Here is a 16,145-nt window from a genome sequence, read left to right on the forward strand (position 1 = left end):
CCACCTCAGGAGGAGGAAGAGGGAGAGGAGGAAGACGTGGCGGCAGTTTGTACTTGATTGGCAGCCCATCTAGCACCTTAAACATTCACTCCCTCCACCACCGGCATTTAAGATGCACTGCAGCAACTCGCCAAGGCTTCTTTGGCAGCACCTCCCAAACCCGTGACCTCTACCACCTAGAAGGACAAGGGCAGCAGGCGCATGGGAACACCACCACCTGCAAGTTCCCCTCCAAGTCACACACCATCCTGACTTGGAAGTATATAGCCTTTTTTTCATCGTCGCTGGGTCAAAATCCTGGAACTTCCTCCCTAACAACACTGCGGGAGTACCTTCACCACACGGACTGCAGCAGTTCAAGTAGGTGACTCACCACCACCTTCTCAAGGGCAATTAGGGATGGGCAATAAATGCTGACCTTGCCAGCGATGCCCACATCCCATGAACGAATATTTAAAAAAATGTCCAATGTATAATGGCAATTGCAACTGGAACAAGGAAAATACAACTGGAACAAGGAAAATGCTCGTTATAATGGGAGAGGAACAGTTTTTAAAATTAGGCATATATTTTAGTTAAATAAAACAAGGACACCTTGGAGGGGATTCAAAGTTGTAATATAATTTCAGAAATGAGATATCCCTGAGCTTCACTTTTATGGTTTACAAGATGTTATGAAAACCATTGTTTCCATTACATGTTTCCCGCCCAGCTACCTTTTATTTTACGTGTATTTTAGTCACTACAAGTATAAAGCAATTCATTTTTATGTTCTCTGGCTATTGCTGTCTTGGCATAGTCTTATCACATTATTCTCTTCATAGTGTAAGATCATGGCTTCAGTTCAAAGGGATGTTTGAGCAGTTTTGATCCAGTTTCTAGTAAATATTTGCCCACGACCAAGATCTGTCCAAGTCATCACCATAGAATCATAGAATGATACAGCACAGGAGGCCATTCGGCCCATCATGCCTGTGCCGGCTCTTTGGTAGTGCTATCCAATTAGTCCCACTCCCCTGCTCTTTCCCCATAGCCCTGTAATTTTTTTCCCCTTCAAGTATTTATCCAATTCCCTTTTGAAAGTTGTTGTCACCAAGGAGATACTGTTCAGGAAGCTGAGGATTCAACTGCACAGCACCTTTGTCAGTTACAAATGTTGTTTGGCAATCGTTCATATACTAATCCTTCTCATAATCACCCCATCTACCCTTGGTATGAACAGTTCCTCCTCCATCTTTCCACAGTCTGGAAAAAAACACCATCCATACTTTTGCACAGCAACCTACCTAACTGCCACAATTCCTGTGAACTGAACATATATTTCCCTGAGCCATACAAAATGAAACTCTCTGCACATGCTGCAACTCAAATGCCACCATTTGTTATTATCAAAAATGTTATGCATCTCTGATGCTTGTGCCTGTTACCAGGGTGCTTGCCCTCCTAACTGTACCATCTAATCTGTTTCTCAGGCTTTTGTTGTATTTTTCCTGCGTCTTTTCACACACCCCAACAGTTTTCACATTCCTTTGTCCTTTCTTTATGTCTCCATCATCTCACTGTCAGCTGTGGCGCAGTTGGTAGCACTCTCGCCTCTGAGTCAGAAGGTTGTGGGTTCAAATCCCACTCCATGAAACCTGAGAACAAACATCTAGGCTGACACTGCAGTGCTGCAGAGGCAGTGCTGCACTGTTGGAGGTGCCGTTTTTCAGATGAGACACTAAACCGAGGGTCTGTAATGGGCCTGCTCTCTCAGGTGAATGTAAAAGATCCCATGGCACTATTTCGAAGAAGAGCAGGGGAATTATCCCTGGTGTCCTGGCCAATATTTATCCCTCAACCAATATCACAAAAAAAGATTATCTGGTCATGACCATATTGCTGTTTGTGGGACCTTTAATCTTCTGACTCAGAGGCAAGAGTGCTACCACTGTCTCATTATCTCTGCTGACAGTGAGATAATGCAGACATAAAGAAAGGACAAAGGACAAATATGAAAACTGTTGGGGTATGTGAAAAGACGCAGGAAAGGTACAAAAAAGTCTGAGAACAGAGATTAGGTGGTTAAGCACAATATACACGGACTGTTCGGCAAGGGAAGCAACCTGCTTGCTGCGCAAAAATTAGTTGCCGCATTTCCTACATTACAACAGTGACTACACTTCAAAAGTATTTCATTGGCTGTAAAGCACTTTGAGATGTCCTGAGGTTGTGAAAGGCGCTATCGAAATGTAAGTCTTTCTTTCATATTACCTAACTGTTTTCTATTAAGCTGGTTGCAAGTTATTTAAAGCATTAACTCCCTCTCTGTGATTGGTTTATCTATTAGTTCCCCGTCTCCTCACCCTCATCCCGGCCTCATCCTTTTTTCCCTCTTTTTTTCCAACCTTACTAATATGTCTGTTGATTTCTCAGTCTTCAGCTCTGATGGGGCGGATTTCCATGGGCCTTCTTCCGTTTGGAAAAGCCACGGAATTATGGAAAAACATTGACGTAAGAAAACTACTAGGCACTTGGTCTGAGTATTAAACAAGGCTTTAATCAACTGTTTTTCAACATGGAGATCTAGTTGTGTCCTTCACTAGTTTCGGTTAAAGAATGTCCTGAGCAAGCTGGGCCCATGCCCAAGTATTTATACTCTCCCTGGACAGCGCCACCAGCAGGCCGCCCAGTATTATTTCATAAGTCATTTCCACATGAATGACAAGATTCATGTCAAACAGCATAAACAATGTGTTGCTCTCCCATTATAACTTTGGCGGGAGTGTGCAAAAAGGGGTGGGAATTGAGCTGGGACATATCCGGTCCCAGGCGGGTACTTACACTGGGATGCGTCCCTTGTCATGGATTTTCAGCCCAAAGATGTGTTATTTTCTTTTATCAAATAAAAGCTCATTCCAATGCAGTGTAAGCCATCTGGTATGCATGCAAGTGTGTTTCACCTATTTTTTTCATACCCAGGAACACACCAATCAAGCACACTTCCTCTAATGTTGTCAAAATGTCAAGTATTTAGATTTTTGTGCATTATGCATAGATCAGTCTAATTGGGAATGTGTCTGAAGATAATCAGTCTACATTCTATGAGACCTGCCCGTCTATTCATTGTAATTTCTTGCGTGTTTGTGCACAGACCCTGAGCTAATAAAAATGCATCATTGGTTCCATTATTTGTGCAACTTCTTTTTACTACTTTTCAGTTTTAATGTTTACTACAGTGGAGGTATGGGTAGCGCAATGGGTTAAAATATGTTCTTTCACCTCTACAACCTGGGTTCAAATGCAATCCAGACTGAGGAAGATGAAATTGTCCTGTGACTAAGCAAAGAAAGGTTAAGCACTTCAAATCCAATTCCCAAGAGGCACAAGTCCACAATACAAAACTACCTGCAATTTGGAATAAAATTGATAGTGTCAGTAAGACAGGCCATAAAAATGACTGAATGGAAGATGAATGAATTGCACTAGTGCATTTGAGGGTGTCCATCCAAGGCTGGGTTTAAGTTACTTTTAGGTCTATTTTACTCAAGAACCTGAGCTAAGCCCCATCAATGAACACTTTATGGTGACAGTGGGTGTAAAAGAAATGAGAAAATGTTCCATTCCACACTATTGTCATCGCCCATTTTGATGAGTATAAAGTTCAGTCCTGGCCTATATGTGACAGCAGTGTGGTTGACTCTTAACTGCCCTTTGAAGTGGCCTAGCAAGTCACTCAGTTGCCCCACCACCACCATCTCAGGGCAACCAGGGATAGGCAATAAATGCCAGTCTTGCCAGCGATGCCCCTATCCTGAGAATGAATTTACCAAAAAAAATAAGGAATGACTTATACCAATAATAATGAACAAACTGAGACCTATTAAAAAGGACTTCCAACAGATCCTGTATATGGATTTTACTGAACTGCTAATAAATATATTTAAAAAAAGGAAAATCTTTCTTGACTTATTCAAAATTCACGTATATTTGTAAGTAACCCACTTTTATTTTCTCTATATTAACGCCACTCATGCTGCCACTCCTGTCGATAAGGAATATAATTTCTCTGGTCACATTTCCAAAATCTGTTGGGATGCCGTGGAGGTCAGGGCAAAAATTCAGCATCAGCACAGGATTGAATGTGATGTCTTTATGAAAGCGCTTCCGCACAAAGTCAACCTGCAAGAAGAAGACACTCATTGTTATCGATATCTTTGATAGTTACAGTATTAGTTTTACATGTTATAACATAACAGGATTATAGCCAGAGTCATAGAATGTTAGTAACAGTACTTGCATTTATCTATTAACTTCTCGTGTCAAAGCATATCAAAACACATCACACAATGAACTACTGTTGAAGTGAAGCATTGTTATGCCGAAAACACATTCTGTACCAGCAACTTCCCACAAACAGCAGTAAGATAAATGATTAGTTAATCTTTTGGCAGTGTTGGTTGAGAGAGGAATGTTGTGCTAAGATGAATTACTACCCTATTGTATTTAAAATATTTGTCCTCATCCAGAAATCCTTCCATGACCTCGCCTCAACCTATTTCTGCATTCTTGTCCAGCCCTATATGCCCTCCTGAATGCTCCATTCATCTGACCGCAGGCTCTTCTGCCCCCCTCCTCACCTTTGCCCCACTATTGGTGGCAGGACCTTCAGCTGCTTTGGTTCTACTCTCTGAAACTCTGCACGTCGGTACCACTCTCTCCATCTTTAAAAACTTTCTTGAGAAACCATCTCTTCCGTCCAAAACTCTTCCTTTGTTTTCTTACATTTATTTGTGAAGCACTTTGGGTGTTTCTTTATGTTAAAAGTTCTATATAAATGCAAGTTGTTGTTGCTTGTTTTCTTACTTTTCCTCTATTCTGACTGCACTTCTTTCTGCATTGAATCAGCTTTGTCCTTTTTCACACTCGGTATAACAGAAGCTCATAAACTATGAATGCAATGGAGCTTAGCCTGAGGCCTTGATATTAGCCCGAGAATGTGTATAAAAATCATATTATGACCTCTGTAGAATTAAGTACCAAATAAATTGCCTGGGGAGTAGCGCGTGGTGTATTTAGGAAGAATAGCACATTTCCCGTTTGCCATGTGTTTGTTTAATGAAGTGCTTTTGGTGCAAGCTACAAATGTATTTCACACTCCCTCTGAAACTGGGCAGATGGCATACAATAAAGTTAAGTAAATGACATGAACTCTCCTTTGGAGTCACATTCCATAAATGAATTTGAGATGGCCAATCAACTTATTCTCTTTTTTTATGGATCGACTATTGATACATTTTGAAGCTACTACATGACTGTGGATCATTAATATGTAATTTGTGTCGCAGAGCATTGGACAAAAGGATGCTTTGTTATAATGGGGATGGAAGTTTTTGTAATCTCCTAATCTGTTTATTATAATTTCTTGAATGCTTACGTGCTAATCCCAGGCTAACAGAAATAGATCACACGTTGCTTAATTTGAACTATTTACTTTATATTTCAGTATTAATGTTTGATTACAGATAACAGTTTGAACAAATGATATGGTAATAGTCTAGGCAAAACGGGATTTATTCTGCTCTTCTATTTCACTATTTCATCCAGTAGCTGGGGACCTAAACAGTAAAATGTCCTGCGTACAAGGGAACTTGTGACGATACAATCGGCAGCATTAAACTATCACTGTATTTCTAGTCACGCCTGCTTAATTTTTCTCTGTCAAAGGCTAACGTCTCTTTTTTTTCAAAGCATTAACAGGGTAGACATAAGGTCTGGTGCTTTGTGAATTTGCTGCAGTTGTAACCTAGCAGCCAATTTTTCAAGAAGCCTGTTCTTTATGGGTACCAGAAAATTAGCCTGCAGCAATAACATCTCATTGTAGTTAAAAAAAACTGTGCTCCATGATTACCTTTTTGCATGTGTTATTTTGAAAGGCTGGTTCTTACCTTTTTGTCTGTGTTAGAGTCTTTCTTCATTGCTCTGCTGAAGTCCCGCCTACTTTTGATGTGTCGGTCATACTCCTCAAAACCCATGCTACCTTCCTCCAGTAGAATGTGTGGCACATGAGGCTCTGTAGAACAGAAAAGGATAAAATGCATAAATTTACAGTGTCTCTAAAGAAAATTCTGTCATGCATCTTACATTTTCAGGGTAATTCATGTTTCATCCCCCTTCCACAGGAACTATTTGAACGGTCAAATTCTGAAACATCGTGCTCACCGGAAAGTTCAGAGTTACCTGTTGCAACTACATCTGTGCACTGATGTTAGTTGATTATTCTAATTAGGAATGATCCCACTTGTTGGCTAGTTGAGCCTACGAAAGTTGGAGCCACTCCACCAACAAACAAAATGTTGCCCAATATAAGAGCCTCTCTAATGACATGCCTTATTAATATAAAGGATTAGAAATAGTAGGTATGGTATTTATTTAAAGTAAGACAGCATTAGAAAAATTAACTAAAGCAGCTTTAATCCAGAGGAAATTTTTATATTGAATTTTGACTAATTTCCCCCCTTCTTTCTTTTTTCCCGTTCCATCACATGAAAGTAGGCCTGCACATGGAAGTATAATGTAACACGAATTAGCAGGAAAAATATGCAAATAAAAACAGAAAATGCTGGAAATACTCAGCAGGCCAGGCAGCATCTGTGGAGAGAGAAACAGAGTTGACGTTTCAGCTTGATAGCCTTTCGTCAGAACTGGTTTTATTTCAGCTTTCCAGCATCCGCAGTATTTTGCTTTTGTATTCGGAAAGATATGTATTTAGCTCCTCTGATGACTCAGCAGGGTAAATGCTCCAGCTGGTGTGAGACTGGATTACTTGGATAGGCCAGATTAGATCTCAGATCAGGACTGAAGTAGTTCATCTCATCTGAGCAAATTATAATTGGGCCCAGCATTCCTGGTGAAAATCTGCTGGCCAAAATTATTTTCCCCACATTAGTATAATTATTTTTGAATTTAATTTAGACAGGGTTACTGTCTTTGTGGCAAACTTTTTTAATTAACAAGGGAGAAAAGCCAATACAGTTCTGAAACTATAAAGAGCACAGGTACGACAGGGAGCAATCAGAGTGGGTTCAGAGGTAATAGACTATGGCCTAGAAATTCACTGGCCTTAGCGCCGCTTTTGAGGCGCTAGAGGGCCTAGCGGCGAAGTTATGGCCAGTTTTGAAATTGACAGGGGCCCTAAATCGGCGTTAGGCCGGTAGCGCTGCGCCGGCACCGATGACGTCATCGGTGTGCGCAGCGTCCCGGTTGCCATGGTAACCCGCCCGAACTCGGAAATTGAGTTGCGGCCGCCTCGCCCGTGGCAGCCGCAAGCAACGTTCTGGCAGAGGTGCCTTACAGAACGTTGCGCCGGTGCATTAAAGGCCCCGCGGCGGCCGGCCGCTTTCCCGCCGCCCGCCTGGCCGCAGCTCCCTCCCCGGACTTCCCCCACCCCCCCCCCGGAACAGAAGCAAGCCCGGCACTTGTCCGAGGTGCCGGGCTCATTTTTAAAAAGATTATCGCGGGCCGCGGCCGGGTGCAGGCAGCTCCTCCTTAAGGGAAGGAGGAGGCCTGCACTTCCCGAACCTGCCGCACCGCAGCGGGCGCCGCAGCGCCGGAATAGCGCCGAAATTCAGCGCATAGCGCCAGTTTTCAGGCGCTAACAGCTTTCAGCAGCGCCGGCAGCCGTTTGGGCGCAGAAGTAGTGAATTTTTGGCCCGCCCAGCGCGACTTAGCTCCGGCACTAACTTCCGGCGCTAAAGCCGTCGCTGCGCCAAAACCCAATTTCTAGGCCTATGTCTTCCAATCCTACTGGAACTCTTTGAAGAGGTTACTAGGCTAGTGGATGAGGGTAATCTAGTAAATGTAGTTTACTTGGATTATCAAAGGGTCTTGAACAAAGTTTTCATGTGAAACTAATAGGAAAAATTAAGGTTCATCGAATAGTTGGCAAATTATCAAGATGAAGAGAGACCTGGGAACCAGTGGTGCTTCACAGGGATATAAACAGCAAATGCTGGAAATACTCAGCAGGTCAGGCAGCATCTGTGGAGAGAGAAACAGAGATCACGTTTCAGGTCTGACGAAGGGTCCTCGACCTGAAACGTTAACTCTGTTTCTCTCTCCACAGATGCTGCCTGACCTGCTGAGTATTTCCAGCATTTTCTATTTTTATTTCAGACTTCCAGCATCCGCAGTATTTTGCTTTTGTATTAGTGCTTCACAGGGATCTGTCTGAAACCTCTGCTGGTCTCAATATTTGTGAATGATATGAAACAGGGTTACTGTAGTAGTAAAACATTTTCTGATGACATAAAGCTATGTGGGTAGTGGGTAGGAAGGAGACTGATTATATTCAGGGAGACTTTGGTCTGTTATGCAGATAGTTTAAGATATGGCAGATGAATTTTAAGGTAGATATGTTATAGAATGTGGATAAATGTAGGGTAATGCATGTAAGGCAATCATTGTTATTTTATCACCGGTGTTAAAATAATGTTAATCGCAACATCTAGGCTTAACTGTGTATAACATGAAAGGATCCTTTTCTATAGTAGGCAAAGACCCAACCCATGAACATACGTTAAGTTCCCTCTGTTAAAGGTAAGGCATCACTAAGAGTCAGGGAGATATGGCCCACCCATCCTGACTTTTAAACATAACAAAAATAACAAAAAGTAACTTAAATTACAAAATGCAATTAAAATAGTACATTTGGGATAAACAAAACACAGGAACTGCATGGTGCCCACCAGTCCTGGAAGACACCCAGTAAGCCGATAGATATCGCATATTTGTTTTCAAGGGTCAGCCAGGCACAAACTAGAGCGTGAAATATTGGGGTAAATTTTCCCGAACCTGTCGGGAAGAAGGCGGGACTTCCCCTTTTGGGTTTTTGACCCGCCTACTTCGACGTCTGGCCAATCCGCACGATTTCCCCTTGATTGACCTTGTTGAGCCTGCCCAGCGGGCTCAGCAGGCCAATTAAGGGCCACCCAGCAACAGGTGATGTCACAGACTGAAATTTCATCTGCCAAGAGTTCTTGACAGATGAAATATCAGCGTTTGACAGCACTGACAGTCTGAGTTCCACCATGAGTCATTCTGCACAGACTCAGTTAGAACTCTTACCGGCACTCAAAGCTGAAGGCTGTCACTTTTCACAGATCGCAGCCGTTCAGCTTTAAGTACTGGCTGAGTGATGCGCTCCTGATGGCTACAGGAAAAAAGGCTGTTAAGGTAAGTACAGGTAAGTAAAAGTTCTTTACACACTTTAGACACACCAAACACACTTACCTTTACACTCATGCACCCATCACTCACCTGAGCGCCAACATCGCGACCCCTCCAACTCCTTCAACCCGACGGCCCGCCTGCTCTAACCTGGCGTGGTTTGGAGCCGTCGAGAAACCCACACGAAACCCCTCAAAATAGGGATTAGGCTAAAAACTGCCTGTTAACTACCTGTTAATTGGCACTAATCCCTTCCCGCCTGGTTTCGGCGGGTCCCAGTGCGGGGCGGGTACCCGCCGCCCCTGAAACTTACGTGGGGCGGGGTTTTGGGTGGGATGGTGTCGGGACCCCCAAATTCGGGATTTTCCCCTCCCACACGCCTGAAACCCCGCCTGACGGCTCCACGAAAATCTAGCCCATTGTCTGGTGATCCTATGCTTCCTGAATTTTGGATGGCCGACTTTGTCAGGACCATAACCCAAAAGGGTCCTATTTTTGAGATAAACTGGCAGAACTGTGGGATTGAACAAAACTCAAACCCACTTGGATGTGTTTGGGTCGGACACCCGTTTACGCCCCGACCAATGTAATGCTCCATTAAAGTCAACGCAGCATAAAATCGCGAGGGGTATAAAGTCAAGCGGGGTGTAAAACAGGCATCCTACCCGAACACACCCCAATCCCGCCAGCAGGTTAGCTTAAAATTATCCCCTCAGTCTCAAATTCAGAATGCAGCATTTTGCACACAGTTACAAGTATTATAACAAGAGTATTATAGCGGTGAGTCCTATCAATCTCACAAAACAAAAGATAAAGCTTACCGCTCGGATGTAAAATGATTTTGAGGTTCCTGTCATACTGGTGTTTCTCTGCCAATGTGATGTATAGAGTTGAGGCAGACCTGGCAATAGGATCCGCATCAGCCCGTAGTGCATGTGTGGGGCTCTCCACACCTACAAAACAAGAGAAATTAAAAATTGAGGAAACCAGGGCGGAGAAATGGGCCAGTAGTACCCCAAAAATGGCGGAGAATGACCTACCGCCCTGTTCCCACCGTTGCTGTTGCTGCCGCGATCTTTCCTTGGGCCTACAGCCAAGAGCCTGGAGTGCCTGCCTGTGTCAGACGGGAGGCTCTTTTAATATGCAAATCAGGGTCCTATGCTATACATAGGGCCCCGTTTGCCATTTTTGGACAGTGCTGGATGGAGCATGAGCTATGCACACTCTGCTCAGTATCTGCTGCCGGTCCAGCTGATGAGGAGCCCACAGGTAAGTTGTACTGTATTTCTGTAGGGCCGCAAAACCAGCATGGGCCTCTGCACCTCCGAGTCACCCTCCCCCGGGTCATCTTCCCCCTTGTCACAGGCCTACCTTCTTGCGGCCCAGAGGCCAGCCGGGCCGCCCAATATTGCGAAGGCATGGAGCCAATGGGGTGCCCTGGGGCACTCATTTTCCACCCTCAAGCTGAATGCTAATAAAAACATAAGAACATAAGATGTAGGAGCAGGAGTAGGTCATTTGACTCACCAACAAATAAGATCATGGCTGATCTGATCTTGGCCTCAACTCCACTTCCCTGCCCGCTCCCCATAACCCTTGACTCCCTCATCGTTCAAAAATTTGTCTATCTCCATCTTAAATATATTCAATGACCCAGCCTCCACAGCTCTCTGGGGAAGAGAATTCCAAAGATTCACGACCCTCTGAGAGAAGAAATTCCTCCTCATTTCCGATTTAAAAGGGTGCCCCCTTATTCTGAAATTATGCCCCCTGAAAAAATGCTCGCTCTGGCTTTCTAAAATGAAACCTTTTCTATTCGGTCGGGTAATGAGCTGTGATCTGAGCTACTTGCATTCCCACTAGCATGCTCATTCCCTTTTTTTGACCGTGAGTACCTGCCTGACATTCATCAAGCAGTATTTAACGGGTCCATTTCAGTTTCTCTTCCCCCCCCACCCATTAAAATAATTGAGTTTCACTGTAAGAGCAATATTCAATTAGATCTGCACTGTTACATTCAATACTTAAATTTATCGACAAGAACAATGTTGCCCTTATTATTATTCCGAACCTCGTTGCACTGTGCTTACACTCAGTGATTTACTGCAGTAGGGCTCAGATTGTATGGAAACCCTTTAGATTTCCTCTGTCAGAAGTAATTGTGTTTAATACAGAAACTGCAAAAATCAATCTGCTAGATTGACTTAAACTATTGATTATTTCTACATCCATATGTCTGCCTTGAATATTTTATAAAGATGATGAATAATTACACAGTCTGGAAGAAACAAGATTTCTTCCAGCTAAATTAAATTTCTTACCATGTTTTACAGTGACAGATCTTTACCCCTTTAATTTCCTCCCTGACCCACAACATTTTCATTAAGGCTCTAAAATAATTGGATGAGGGAAGGGAGCTGGAAGAAAACACACTTGAGCCTTTATGTATGCTACAGCTGGAGAGTTGTGTCAACTGCAATATTGACAGCATTTACTCCCAAACATTTGAAATATATGCATTACAGCCATTCCACCTCTGTGTTCAGGGAAAGCAAATCAAATGCTGGAAAGCATTGTATACAACAAGGATTCTCTTCCTTCAGTGAGATAAAACAAGTATCGTGGCAACAAACTGCATGGGTCCAAAGCTGCCAACCCCTATCACATATTTTGAGGGAGGGTGAGAGTGCGAGAGAGAAAAGGGGTAATTTTAACCCTAGAATGGGGGGTTTGGGTCAGGTGGGAAGTTAAAATTTGAAAAGTTTCAAACACGACCCCAAACTGCCCACTTCTGGTTTTACCAGAGGTGGGATGTTGGGCGGGCAACCAATCTGCTCTCAGGAGGCGGGTCAGTCGGTAAAAGCTTTTAAGGGGGGTGTGTGCCTCCATTTTTATAGGCTTTTTATTTTTAACCCAATCCGGCCAGGTTTCCCAGCCCTCGGGAAACCCGGCAGGTAAAAAGAGGTGAGAAGGGTCGGATCCATCAGGTAAGTGCATTTACAGAACTGCTTGTGGGCCAAGAGGAGCAGGAGTGTTTCCTCCCCAGGTCTGACAAGCTTACCTGCTTCCAGCTCCATTATTTCTCTCTCCCCCACACCCACACTCTGCCCCCCCACCCCATGATCTCTCCCCCCGACCACGATCTCTCCTCCCCAACCACGATCTGCCCCCTCAACCACGCTTTCCCTCCCGAACACAATCTCTCCCCCCTGACCATGATCTGTCCCTTCTGACCACGCTCCCCCCCACCCCACGATCTCTCCCCTTGACCATGAGACACCCCACATGCCCGCAATCTCTCCCTCCCTCCGACCACGATCTCTGCTCCTCAGCTGCGGTCTAGTGCCATAGGCTTTCCCACCCAACAATTGCAGACATTTTTTTTTTTTTAAAGACAGGACACCGTCCAGAACTCCTCCCCTCCCCCCGTCCCCGCTCCTTCCCCATAAATATTGGGGCCAAAGAGGGTGAACGAGTGAGAGAGAGCAAAACTTCTTTTTCAGTTACTTTTTAAAAATTAATTCCCAATTTAGTTTGCATTTTTTAATGTTATCTTAAATTTTGTAAGAACTATTTTATAATCCACAAGTTTGTGTTAATGATAATGTTAATCTTTACCCGCTCAATACCGTTTAACCTGATAAAAAATGGGCACGTCTCTTTCCCCCAATTATCTAAAGCCCAGGCATCAATATTTACATTTAGAGACTGTGGTGTTTATACCCTTTGGTAGTAAAAGCCACATGAAGCAGTGATGAAACCTGGAATTTCATTGGAAAAATTTGGGCAACCATTTAAAGAAACAATTCATAATTCACAACGATTATACATTCCCTTAAGGAATAATAACACCACGAGAAAATTGGTCCAACCGTGGCTGAAAAGATAAGTTAAAGATAGTATTAGATTAAAGGGAGAGGCTTATAATGTTGCCAAAAAGAATAGTAAGCCTGAGGATTGGGAGGATTTTAGAATTCAGCAAAGGATGACCAAGAAATTGATAAAGAGAGCAAATAGAATGACGGTAAACTAGCAAGAGACATAAAACAGATTGTAAAAGCTTCTATAGGCATGTAAAAAGGAAGAGATTAGCAAAAGTAAACATGGGTCCCTTACAGGCAGAGGCAGGAGAAATTATAATGGGGAGTAAGGAAATGGCAGAGACATTAAACAAATACTTTGGGCAGGATTTTACCAGCCCTGAGGAGACAGGTCTGGAGGTGGGACTGCTGGGAAAATCCCCAAAAATGGGAATGGGTCCCAAACCCGCTCCCAACCCATCTCCAACCAATCTTCATGGGAGTCGGGTCCCCAATTTGTGCAGGGACCGACTCCGAGTGGCCGGAAGAGGATTATAGCCACTTAGCTGCCTATTAACAGGTAGTTAACAGGCAGTTAAGAGGCTTTTTCCAATTTTTTGACTGCTGCTGCGGGCTTCCTGACATCGGGAAACCCCGCCAGGGTAAGTGAGGCGTGCTGTGGGTCTGTTGTTATGTTGGTGTTTGGCTAACAGCTAGAGAAGTGGTGTGAAGGATGCAATGGGACACTGGTTAGTATCAGAGGTAAGGAAATATTGTGAAAGTAATTTTTAATATGGTTAGATGTTTCTGCAGGTGACAAGCTCTGAAGTGTTTGTGTAGCCCCATCTCATCGGGAGAAGTGACGGATGGCTTCTGCAATCTCAGCTGCAGCTGCCACCTGTTTTATCCTAAGGAGAGAGTAATTGGAGAGCCTGGGTGAAAGGGCTCACCTTTGGACAATGAATGTCAGTGTTTGACAGCACCGCAAATCATCTGTCAAACAAGTGTGGTGCATATGCCTTTAAGAAAACCGGCAGATGAAGCATCATCAACTAACGTCATCTGACACCGGCTTACCCTTAATTGCCCGGCAAGCTTGCAGGGCGGGCTTAACAAGGCCAATCAGGGCAAAATAGTGTCTGTTCGTCAGGCATCCTGGGGGCGGGACTAGAACCCGAAATCCAGCAGTCCTGTCTCGAACTCGGCCTCGAAGGTAAGATTCCGCCCTTTGTATCTGTCCTCACGGAATAAGACACAGAAAACATTCCAGAAATAGTGGGGAACCAAGGATCCAGTGCGAATGAGGAACTTAAAGAAATTAGTATTAGTAAAGAAATAGTACTGGAGAAATTAATGAGGCTAAAAGCCAACAAATCCCCTGGACCTGATGGCCTACATCCTCAGGTTTTAAAAGAGGTGGCTACAGAGATAGTGGATGCATTGGTTTAGATCTTCCAGAATTCCCTTGATTTTAGAATGGTCTCCGGGGATTGGAAGGTAGCAAACGTAACCCCGCTATTCAAGAAAGGAGGGAGAGAGAAAGTAGGGAACTATAGGCCAGTTAGCCTGACATCAGTAGTAGGCAAAATGCTAGACTCTATTATTAGGGACATGGTAACAGGGCACTTAGAAAATCATAATATGATTGGGCAGAGCCAACATGGATTTATAAAAGGGAAATCATGTTTGGCAAATCTGTGAGAGTTTTTTGAGGTTGTAACTAGCAGGGTAGATAAGGGGGAACCAGTGGAAGTAGTATATTTGGATTTTCAAAAAGCATTCAATAAGATGCCACACAAGAGGTTATTATACAAAATTAGGACTCCTGGGATTGAGGGTAATATATTAGCATGGATTGAAGATTGGTTAACAGACAGAAAACAGAGAGTAGGAATAAACAGATCATTTTCTGGTTGGCAGGCTATAGCTAGTGGGGTACCCCAAGGATCAGTGCTTGGGCCTCAGCTATTCACAATCTATATTAATAGAAACATAGAAGATAGGAGCAGGACACTCGGCCCTTCAAGCCTGCTCCGCCATTCAACGAGATCATGGCTGATCATCCAAACCCTAGCACCCGGTCCCTACACCGACAGCCATCCCACCCAAGCCCTATCCCCGTAGCCCCGCGTATTTAATCCCCCCTAACACTAAGGGTCAATTTTTATCATGGCCAATCAACCTAACCCGCACATCTTTGGACTGTGGGAGGAAACCGGAGCACCCGGAGGAAACCCACGCAAACACGGGGAGAATGTGCAAACTCCACACAGACAGTCACCCGAGGCCGGATTTGAACCCGGGTCCCTGGCGCTGTGAGGCAACAGTGCTAACCACTATGCCACCGTGCTGCCCTAATGACTTAGATGAGGGGAATGAGTGTAATGTATCCACGTTTGCTGACGATACAAAGCTGGGTAGGAAAGTAAGTTGTGAGAACACAGAGGCTGCAAAGGGATATAGACAGGCTAAGTGAGAGGGCAAGAACATGGCAGAAAGAATATAATATGGAGAAATGTGAAGTTATCCACTTTGGTAGAAAAATAGAAAACCAGAATTTTTTTTAAATGGAGAGAGATTGGGAAACGTTGGTATTTAGAGGGACCTGTGTGTCCTTGTACACAAATCACAGAAAGTTAACATTCAGGTACAGCAAGCAATTAGGAAAGTAAATGGTATGTTGGCCTTTATTACAAAAGAATTGGAGTATAAGAGCAAAGAAGTCTACTGCAATTATATAGGGCCTTGGTGAGACCACACCTGGAGTATTGTGTACAGTTTTGGTCTCCTTATCTAAGGAAGGATATACTTGCCTTAGAGAGAGTGCAACGAAGGTTCACTAGACTGATTCCTGGGATGGGGGGATTGTCCTATGAGGAGAGACTGAATAGACTAGGCCTATATTCCCTAGGGTTTAGAAGAATAAGAGGTGATCTCATTGAAACATATAAAATTCTTACAGGGCTTGACAGGGTAGATGCAGGATGTTCCCCCCAGCTGGGGAGCCTAGAACTAGTGGTCACAGTCTCAGAATAAGGGGTCAGCCATTTAGGACTGAGACAAGGAAAAATGTCTTCACTCAAAGGGTTGTGAAACTTTGGAATTCTCTACCCCAGAGGGCTGTGGATGCTCAGTCAT

The 16,145-nt window shown here is 43.8% G+C and overlaps 1 protein-coding gene across 3 annotated transcripts in view; it reads right to left on the minus strand.

The window, feature by feature from the left end:
- The window catches only part of vwa5b2 (von Willebrand factor A domain containing 5B2), a 135,375-nt gene that overhangs the window by 78,131 nt on the left and 41,099 nt on the right, over positions 1 to 16,145 (minus strand). For all 3 annotated transcript variants that reach the window (XM_085990062.1, XM_085990061.1, XM_085990063.1), the window contains exons 6-8: positions 10,029 to 10,160; positions 5,928 to 6,052; positions 3,985 to 4,161 (exon numbers count right to left, since the gene is read on the minus strand). In XM_085990062.1, the coding sequence (XP_085846188.1) occupies positions 3,985 to 4,161; positions 5,928 to 6,052; positions 10,029 to 10,160 (434 nt within the window). The remainder of the gene's footprint in view (positions 1 to 3,984; positions 4,162 to 5,927; positions 6,053 to 10,028; positions 10,161 to 16,145) is intronic.

The sequence above is a fragment of the Somniosus microcephalus genome, chromosome 6, assembly GCF_052327205.1.
Source record: "Somniosus microcephalus isolate GS21.2 chromosome 6, FLI_Smic_1.0, whole genome shotgun sequence".
Classification (NCBI taxonomy): Eukaryota; Metazoa; Chordata; class Chondrichthyes; order Squaliformes; family Somniosidae; genus Somniosus; species Somniosus microcephalus.